This window comes from Condylura cristata, unplaced genomic scaffold, assembly GCF_000260355.1.
Source record: "Condylura cristata isolate star-nosed mole 26May11 unplaced genomic scaffold, ConCri1.0 scaffold00030, whole genome shotgun sequence".
In the NCBI taxonomy this organism is placed as follows: Eukaryota; Metazoa; Chordata; class Mammalia; order Eulipotyphla; family Talpidae; genus Condylura; species Condylura cristata.
In genome coordinates this window covers 23305649-23316373 of record NW_004567131.1, presented here as the reverse complement: position 1 = coordinate 23316373, position 10725 = coordinate 23305649, and the positions used below count along the sequence as shown (strand labels likewise).

The following is a 10725-nucleotide window of genomic DNA, read 5'->3' as shown; positions in this document are numbered from 1 at the left end:
CCGTGTGGTCACCTCCCGGGCAGGCGGGGATCGAACTCATGCGGAAGTGGCTTTAGTTTCTCAGTGCAGTGCTTTAACCCGCTGCGCCACCAGGGAGGGCCCCTGTATAACATGTTTTTAAGGAAAAAGAAAATTTTATTCTAGTTTTAAATGGCCTCATTTAGTATGGTTTGCATACAACAGAAGTCATATTTTGAAGAGTACAAGTCAATAGATTTTTAGTAAGTTTAGAATTGTGTATATTACCTCAGATGAGCTTTTAGAACATTTCCATCACCTCATATTTCCTTAAACCATTTGTAGGCAATCTCTACCCTGGCCCCAGTCCCAGCCAGTTACTGATTTCCTTTCTATGTGTAGAAATTTGTCTTTTCCAGATATAGCTATAAATGCAGTCATGTATAGGTATTTTTCAACATCTAATTTCTATTTTTATAATGTTTTGAATTAACATCCATACAGTTGCATATGTTATTCTTTATTGCTGAATACTATTCCATATACCACTTTGTTTATACATTCACCAGCTGACAAGCATTTAAAGTATTTCTTCTTGTTTTCTCTAATAAACTTGCTGCCATGTAGATTCACATTCAACTACATAAATAGATGTTTTAATTTTACTTGGGTATATTCCTGTCAGTGCAATTGTGAATGAACTTTCAAACCTTTTTTTTTTTCCTCCCAAAGGCATAGACTATAGCATGAAAAGTAAAATAAGCTTTCCTGGCTTATGTAAAGAAGTTTAGAATAGAAATATTTTCTAAACCCCTTAGGTAACCTGCTTATTTAGGGGAATAGCATTTCAGCCATGTTCTGACAAATTTCTGTACAAATATCCTGAGTGTTAGCTGAACTAATATACTGAGGAGATACCAGATAGTAGTACTTCAGTATTACTAGCATATTCACTTTTGTTTAAAAGCTTCCTCATATAAATTTTTAAACAGTATTCTTTGATGAATCCAACTGTGCAACTTTAAATTTCTTTATTCTAGTTCATGTTGCTGTATTTGTAATTGTTGAATGACATTTTTGAGTTTACTAAATAAAATCATGATTTATTTACAAATCTAGTTGAAAGTATAGTTCAATTTTAATATGTTAATATTTAACAAATCTATTACTTAGGCATTATAAATTTGATTTATAGTTGTACAATAGAAATTTATCTTAGTAGCTTTCTTAATTGGTAGATAGGAGATAACTACTATATACAATGAATAAAGTGTCATATGCTACAATTATTCACATACAAAGTTACAATCAACTGATTTAGACTTGCTTCCTGTTTATGATCTTTATACAATTAATTTTTACTCAAAGCCTTAAAACAGGATTTACATGGATGTTGTTATTTATTTATTTATTTATTTATTTAAGATTTATTTATTTGTGCATACAGAACTGGGGTACAGGCCAGAGGCTCAGGGGCGGTGAGAGGCTTCACCAGAGACAGAGTGGGGAGCAGAACAGGCAGATCGACGAAGTACACTGCTGAGGGGAGCAGCGGGCGGGCCAGGAGAGGTCTGCCAAGCCATGTGGTCACCTCCAGGGCAGGCAGGAATCGAACTCATGCGGAGCGGCTTTAGATTCTCAGTGCTGTGCTTTAACCCGCTGCACCACAAGGGAGGGCCCATGTTAGAGTTGTTTTAAGCTGAAAATTCCAGCTTCCTTTCATGGAAAACTCACTATTTATGCAAATATTAAAGTATTTAAATATTCATTTTCATAAAAACAATATCTTTTACTTAATTACTATTTTATACTTGAAAATATAGTAATACTTCAATTTACATATTTTTTAAAATTTGTATTTATTTGCTTTTCAGTGCAATATCAGTCTAAATGTTTGGTGAATTATATATTATAGATGAGAACTCTCTAATGATTATGTAACTATTATTTTATGTCCATCATTTACATTTTATGAATATCTAATAAAGTACACCTCTTAGGTCATATGTTGGATTAATTTTAATCAGTGCTTTAGTTTCTAAGGTAATGCCTTTATAGTTCTTATGATTGTATACATTTGTGATATTTTCATCAAAGAATTTACTTTGTGCATTCTTACATTCATTCATGTGTGCACTCACCCTGATTTTAACAGACTGCTAAGAGCAATTCATAGCCCAATTAAAGAGCATCTTAGCAATGTTTATACATTAAGGAGCATAGCAAGTGATTTAAATTTTATGTTATCAACAATTCAAATAAGCTTTTTATAAGAAATAGCTTTTTTCCGTGTTTCAAGAAAGTAATGATTTATCTTTTTCAACATATATTCTAAACAGTGAACAACAATAAATGTTATCTTCCCTTAAAATGGCCAATCCTAAGAGCCCTAATGTTCATTGATAGTAAAATCAATAGGGCATTGATTCTTGAGGACTGTTGTTCAGAGTGGCATACATAGGCCAGTAGATATCTGTTTAATGTGTTCAGTATGTGAGATTTTGCTATCTTGAGTTTATGCACTAAATACAATTTATATGTACAGTAGAAAATTGCAGCTATTAGCAGAAACATTACATTTCAAAATGATGGTTTTAAAATATTTGAAATGAGATTCATGGCTGTGAGTTCAGCTGTGTTTTCTTGAAATACAGTTTAATACTGTATAAAATAAATTTAATACTTGTAATGTTCTTAGGGAATTATTACCACTTTCTTAGATGTTCATTATTTATAACCATACTTTTATTTACAGTAAAGTTACTTCACAGGAAACATTAGCTGAAAATGATTGTTATATATTCACCTTTTTCTCCCCTCAACAAGTCTGAAATAGAATGCAGATTAGAATAAATTCAGGACTTAACATTCATTTGAATGTTGTAATCTTGCATTATACCCACTTGAAACCTTTTACTAGTCCATTTCTAATTTAAGACAAGTCAGTTTTTACAAAAACAGTTTAAATACAATTTTTTCATGCTAGGAATTACAGCTTTTGATGACATCTTATTGTTATGTCTGGTATTAGTGTTCAAGAATTGTTATATGTGTTGAAAGGGGAGAATATTTGACATCAGATTTTGTCTGGTCCAACTACAATATAACCATATTTTAATTTGTAAACTACACCATTTGCCCTTTAAGAGTTTAGTACTGGTTAATGTTTTTGCTTTGAACATTGGTTATTCTGATCAGTTATTAATAATCTTTTGATCTTAAAGTCAGATTTTCTAAATTTGTTAATAAAAATATATTTTGAATTTGTAACCAATATCTTTCTACTAAAAAAGAAGTTGCCTTAATAAATCCACTGCTTTTTTTTTTTTGCATATCTCCAAGGTATCAATTTAATAACTATCAAAGTAGCTACTGCAGTTGTTGCATTTAAATTGATTTACATGTCAAGACTGGCAGTTTAGCAGCTGCGCTATTATTCCTAGAACGGTCAATTTACTTGAGAAAAACCTACTACTGAGTTCTACTGACCTGCCTGACAATATAGGCCCTATTTTTATTCCTGTAATTAGGCTTGCAGCTAACTCAGAATATTTTTAATTAAAATATTTTGGTCAATGTGTTGCACCAAATTAGGCCTTTCAGTGAAGATTTAATTCTGGAAATAGTGTGATTAGAATATTTAATGAGTGGTGCTCAATTAACATTAACAGGTTGTGTGTTTGGAACATGGTGTCTGTGTGTGACCATTTTAAGTTTTATAATCACAAATGTTACTTCTGATTTTTAATAAAAATGTTTACAGGTAAATTTAAATTTAGTTGAAATTTTATTCTAAATTCAATTCTAAAAATAGTTGATTAAAGGCATTACTTGAAAGCTCTTATTTGTAATATTCTTACCTCCAGCAAAGCCAAAAATGAGGATCTTGCCAATTAAATGTTTTTAGTTTTATTGAGAAATCTGACATAAACATTGGTTATTTTCATATTTTTAATTTGAATGTTTTTTCATTATCTAATGAAATATGAGCAATACAAAATTCTGAGCTTTTTTTTTAGACTTTTACATCATTTAAGAAAAGGCTTTAATTAAATGCAGGTATTTTTCAACCTTGAGCTGTAGTACAGGGGTAGAAATACAAGCACTAACTAAAAAATGTATTCTGAGTGAATCCATTGATACATGCTTCTTGGTAACATATTGAGTGCTTACCTTTATTTTTCCCCCATTGAGATTTTTGCTGTGATGGAGTCTTTACTGCAGACTGTTATAGACAGACCCTGTTACTCCTTTAGTTTAGATGTCATTCCAAAAGCCACATCATTGGGTGTACATACAAAGTATGATCTTTGTGATTGAACCTACATACCGTGTTTTGAATACAAAAATCTTTGTAATGCTGATAATCTACATAAATGTTATCTATCTTGGAGAAACTCTTTTCTCTTTTTAAATGTAAATATAACTTTTTTAGAAGTTAATCTGTTTCAATAGAAAAGAGTTCATTGCAAATACAATGGTTTAACGTTATACATTTCTTTTGATAAATCAAATAAAATAAGGTTTTGTTTCATTTTAAACTTTCTTGAAAAACTGTTACATTTGCTACTGTAGGTATGATGATATTCTGATCAATGGACTTCCAGATTGGCGACAGCCTGTATTCTACTATAGGCGGGTGAGAAAAATGAGCAATGCTGAGCTGGCATTACTTCTGTTCATTATTCTCACAGTGGGTCATTATGCTGTGGTTTGGTCAATCTACCTGGAAAAACAACTGGTAAGTACTGGTGATAAATCAAGTGTTCTAGCCTCCTTAATTTTATAAAGAATTTTAGACATATTTCAACTGATGCAAACTTCTATTTTTATATATATATAATTTTCTATATATATCATTCTAATAGTTTATGCTCATTGTTGTTTGATTTTATCTAATTTTAATTTAAGAAAGGCTGTAGCATAAGAAAATACTCTTTAAAAATGTGGTATCTTAATTTGTTATAATATAAAACTGGATTTTTATTTATATGCTTAATATAAGCATATTTATCAGTGTTTATAAATTAGTATCTGCTTTCTCATTCCTTTTGAAGTGACATTATTAAAGTTGAGTGAATGAGAAAAATTAAGTTGAAGCTTTCTCTTAGAAAACTTTGATTGCTATGGAGATACACATGACTGACATTGTTAAACTTCATGTGTGTTTAAGAACTGATGCCATGGCAACAGTTATTGTTAGTGATGATTTTACTTAATCATGCTGCAACCTACATACACTTGTATAAATGTTCTATAATGTTTGCCCTTTACAGAAGACTCTTAGTAACACTTGAAGAGTACATGTTAATGATTACTATTTTTCTTTCCTCATTAAGGATGAACTGCTTAGTAGAAAAAAGAGAGAAAAGAAAAAAAAGGCAGGCAGCAAGAGTGTGGATATATCAAAAATTGGTGCTTCTGAAAAAAATGAAAGGTAGGAGCATATAAAAATTTCATAATGTGAAACTAACATATCTTTACTATGATCTGGTTTCATATATACATATATATATGTCCGTTTCAAATAGCCTAACATTTACATCTGTAGTTAAGTTTATAAGACTAATAAATATGCTATAGTTTGAGATAAATTCTAAGCAAAATTTCTACTTGTAAAATGTCAATGTATAATTAGGTCATTAAACCCCCCAAATTCTTGTATTTTGAAATTTTTATACTAAACTTCAGAAGCAAAGTATTACTGTAAAATCTATCACTTTAGTGTTTAACTGAGGAGTTACTTGTAAAGAGGCAATGATATGTAATACAGGTAGCACCATTTCCTAAGTCAGAATGAAAAAGAAAAATATCAGATGGCTTCCCTTTTAGGAGGAATATAAAAGAACCAAATAAGAGATCAAAATAATAATAATAATAAACAATTAACAGGCAGCTACAAATACAGAGGAGGGAGAGAGACAGGGATCAAAACAGGGAGGGAAGATCACAGTGTCTCTGGTGATGGTGCATGGGTGAAATGGTAGTGGGAACTTTACTGGGACTACACTTGAAAGGAGAAAGCAAACATTGTACAAAAATGAACAATGATGTAAAGTATATATGAGTAAAGAAATTAAAATTAAGAAAGATACCAGCATTTTTTATATTGATTCATAGAAAGAAAGAAAAGGCTTAACTAGTTCACACAGCAGGACAGAAAGTAGATCAATGTGGGATGGGAGCTGAGATTATTCTGTCATCTGTTCTGGTGACATCAGTACTAATACTTGAGTGCACTGCAAATGGCATTAATTTTTATGTATTCTACAGTCTTCAGATCTGTTTGCCAGCACATGGAAACACTCTGATGATGTTTAATCTTTCATAGCTGAAGTAATCATAAGGTTTAAGATTCATTTTGCAGAACTGATGTAAAGTCAAGTTTAAGAAGGAGGGCTTTTGTTTCATATTTTAACTTGTTTAGGATCTTCCTACCCCAAATCTATCTTTCTCTCTGTATATGTAAATGTACTATATATTATATATGTACATATACTATATATAATATGGTATGTATTGTATATACTATATTATATAAAAAGATACATAATCTATTATGTAATATACTGCATTTGCTAGTTATTCTATTTTATGTTAATCAGATTATAAATGTCATAAATATTTCATTAAAATTTTCTTTTTTTGGTTGAAATTGCCACGCAAAAAGAATTCATGTTCTTTATAAAAATATTTTGTTTGCCAGTTTTCATTCTTTGTTTTGCTTCTTTTTAGTTTTTGCTTTTTTTCCCCTTTAGAGTACTGATGAAACCACAATGGCATGATTTGCTTCCATGCAAGCTGGGAATTTGGTTTTGCCTCACACTAAAAGCATTGCCTCATCTACTGCAGGTAAAATGTACCTCTTTCATATAATATTAGATCTTTCATTTTAATTATTCATGAAATAATTAATGCCTGTGTGTGCTCTCTAAATGCTGATACCCAGTGGATACTTCATAAAACTGATCAAGTTGAATGTTTTTATAAATGTAAACATAATTTAGAATAATTCTAAAATTGTTTAGGTAACTATCCCATAATCTTTCATATTGCTTTTAAAATACCTTTGAATTCCACAACAGAGGGAAATGAAAAACACTATTTCTAGTACAAACGTAAAAGTAAAATATTAAATATGCTATGGTTATTATTTAAAGCATATCTAATAAAAAATAACAGGACACAAAGAGGTTGTCACTCATCATCTCAATAGCATTTGAGTACATAATAGAAAAACTTTACAAAAGCATCTGTATGCAAAAATGTATATTACTTTCCATTTTATTTACAACTTTAAAGGTTTGGGGATATTTTGTCTTATACTGATGATCAAAGTTTCATTTGCTAGTTAGTCTTGACCAAACAATAAAATACGGGTACAGCACACAGGTGACTCGGTGATGGGAAACCCGTGGGGATTACAATTGAGATTTAAAAAAAAGTACAAAATGATGTAAAAATAAACTGTTATAAAATTTTTAAAAATTTAAAAAATACGGGTACATACTATATATGGCAATTTCTAATTTTTTATTTAGCATATTAAAGTGTATTTTAGTATATTGCTTTGCTTCTTTCATTATTACAACTAGTTTTAGAGTTTTCCCAAACACAGAAACATGTTTCAAAGTACATTTAATAGTTTTAGTGCAAAATTTTGAGGTCCTTGAGGTTGTCATTTTGAGGAGGAAATGTTTCATTTCAGATAAATGTTTGGAAAAACTAAGTAGACAATTAATTTTTTTTTATTTATTAGAGCCATTTTTCCTAATCATTTAAGGAATAAAGTTCTGCATTTTATTCTTTTTCCTCTCATAATGAAAGTTTTATATTTGAAGGTAAAAGAAACTAAAAATCACCAGTATTTCCTTCTAACTTCTAAGAAGTTATTTACTAGGTCTAGCCAAACAATTCATTATCATATATTTAATTATTAAAGATAATACAGAAAAATGGAAGCATTTTAGTAATTATAGAAACTTTTAAGTTTGTTTGGCATAGTAAATACTTAAATAAAAGCCCACAATCTTTACATGCTATTTATTAGTAAGACTTAGTAAGAAAGAGGAAACATACAGACAATATCACTAAAAAATATTTTAGGATGTAGTCTGTAATGTTGTTTTAAAAGTGATACTTTGTGTCAGCTTTAGAATCTGTGAAATAGGTAAACCAGAGTGTAGATGAATTAGAAAGTGTAGACATGAGGCAGTGTAAATCGAGTATCATATGTCAGTCTGAACAATTTGCAATTTTAATCTGAGTCATTTGAAATAAAGTTTACATGGTAGAACTAAACATCTCTTGGTTAATATGTGGGTGGTTTACCAGAATATAACCAATATGTTAAGATGTCATAGGTATATGGGTTGTTATTTTAAATTATCTGCTTATAATGTGGTAATGTATTTTTTATCATATATTTTTAAGAAATATGAAAATAAGGAAGTCGATAAGAACTTTTTAGTCCCTTTAGAAACTGCTTTTTTGAACGATTAAATTTTTGTTTATACTTGATGTGCCTATCCTGTCATTTTTGAGATATTAGACTTTAAATTTTCAAAGTCCTTGTATATCGAGTTTTCAAATTTTGTTCTCATTACTTCTTCCTGATAAATGCATTCGAAAAAGGACACTTTTCCTTTTTTAAAAAGCAAATGTCAATATTTCAGTTCTGTTTTATGGACATGAAATTAATTTTTCTCATGTTCACTAACAACACAATGCAATATAGTAGAGAGATATAAATCCCAAGTGTGAAAGTTAATAGAGGTATAGCTTGTGAAATGCATCAGCAAAATAATACAGAGTACTTGCTTTTAGGATTAGTTTGTTTTTGTTGTCTGCTTTTTCCCCAGTCTAAAGTGACCTTTGTATTCATTCACCATAAAAATTGTATAATATGAATACATAAGATTTATCTAGAAGTTTTTATGTAGCAATTCTATGAGATCTTAAAGAAGAGACTAACAAAAAGTAGAAGAAATCCTACATAACATAATTGAATTGGCATTTGGTAAAGTGGTCAAAAAAGAACCCTACTAGAGACCCAACATATCACCTTAAATGTTTTAAACTTGTACTTTACATTTATTCAAATTTTGTGGTATATTGCTATCCTCTTATTTTTAAATAGAAATCCTCTTGGGTTTCACTGATGGCCTGGGAATTAAATCTCTGTGTTATCACCTCTGCGGTTTGAGTTCAGTCTCCAACCAAGGAACTAACCCACATTTCCAGGGAGCTGATCCACATGGCACAGCATACTTCTCCTGTCTATCTCGCTGCTTCCCTCAGCAGTGTATTTCAGTAAATCTGCCTGATCTGCTCCCTACTTGGTCTCTGGTGAATCCTCTCACCCCTGGCACCTCTGGTGTACATCCTAGATTTTCTATGTAAAAATAAATAAAATTTTTAAAAATCCTCTTTTTGTATAAGCTATCCCTTAGGGATAAATTTCCATATGATTTCTTTAACGAAGAGCTAAACTATATACTTAAGCAATGTAGTTGCATAATCCTTACAGATTTTTATGATTTCCCCCAGTCATTTGTAATTAATTTACTGACATCAGTTAACAACATTTTCAGCATCTCTCCTGTATTGAGTTCCCAAGCATTCATTGGTTTTCATAAAAACACCTTTCATTTTCTACTCACATTTCATGTTTTTAATGTAATATTTAATTGAATCATGTAATTACAGTTGCAGGTATCTCACAGGTTTTAAGAATTAACACAACCAACATATATAAAAATTCAGTAAGTTAAGTTAGACATCAAGTAATAGTTTTATTTTTATATCTGGCTTTGTTGAACTTCAATAAAATATCATTAAAACTGAGGTACACATGGCCCTCCCTGGTGGCGCAGCGGGTTAAAGCACTGCACTGAGAAGCTAAAGCCACTTCCGCATGAGTTCGATTCCCGCCTGCCCCAGAGGAGACCACATGGCGTGGCAGACCTCTCCTGACCCGCCCGCTGCTCCCCTCAGCAGTGTACTTTGTCGATCTGCCTGTTCTGTTCCCCACTGTCTCTGGTGAAGCCTCTCACCGCCCCTGAGCCTCTGGCCTGTACCCCAGTTCTGTATGTACAAATAAATAAATCTTTAAAAAAAAAAAAAAAACTGAGGTACAGATATTTATATCCTATATAGCTAGTAAATAAGGATGAAGTTCCAAACTAAAAGTGAGATTCAGTCACTTCCAGTAAAGTACCTTCACATTAGCAAAATCTGTACCCAAATCTTGTCCTAGGCATATCAACAACTCTTGATCTCAAGCTCCTTCTCTTCTTCCTCTAAATACCCATTCCTTTTTTGTATACATATGTTTATCCAATAGGATTTGCAAAAGTAGCAGTTCTGGTTCAGCTTATGCCCCTAAATTTACTACTGCTTTCTTAACATTTAAGATTGTTAAGCAAACTTCTTACTGCTTGCTTAGTAATTCTTTTTATCCTCCTCCCAAAAAATTACAAATGAAAATAGTTATATCATTATTTGGTATATAATGCTTTATCTGGTGTTATGTTTAGAAAAACAGTTTTACCCAGTTCATTAAAAATGTATTATACTTATCAGAACAAAGTAGTCTAAGAGGCATAAATGTGTACCTCCTAAGATCTTACAGTTAGGTAGAAGTTATAAAATACGAATTAAAATAATTGTGCCATGGCATATAAACTGTACAGATGTGATATAAAGGACTTTTGTAGATAATCAGAAAAGTACAATTATCTGTTTAGGATGATCAAGGAAAATTTA

At 30.9% G+C, this 10725-nt stretch overlaps 1 protein-coding gene across 1 annotated transcript in view; it reads left to right on the top strand.

Moving 5' to 3' along the window:
- Nucleotides 1–10725, top strand: part of DNAJC1 (DnaJ (Hsp40) homolog, subfamily C, member 1) — a 116708-nt gene that overhangs the window by 44239 nt on the left and 61744 nt on the right. The window contains exons 4-6 of the mRNA XM_004691297.2: nucleotides 4534–4699; nucleotides 5298–5395; nucleotides 6717–6810. Coding sequence (XP_004691354.1) covers nucleotides 4534–4699; nucleotides 5298–5395; nucleotides 6717–6810 — 358 coding nt within the window. The remainder of the gene's footprint in view (nucleotides 1–4533; nucleotides 4700–5297; nucleotides 5396–6716; nucleotides 6811–10725) is intronic.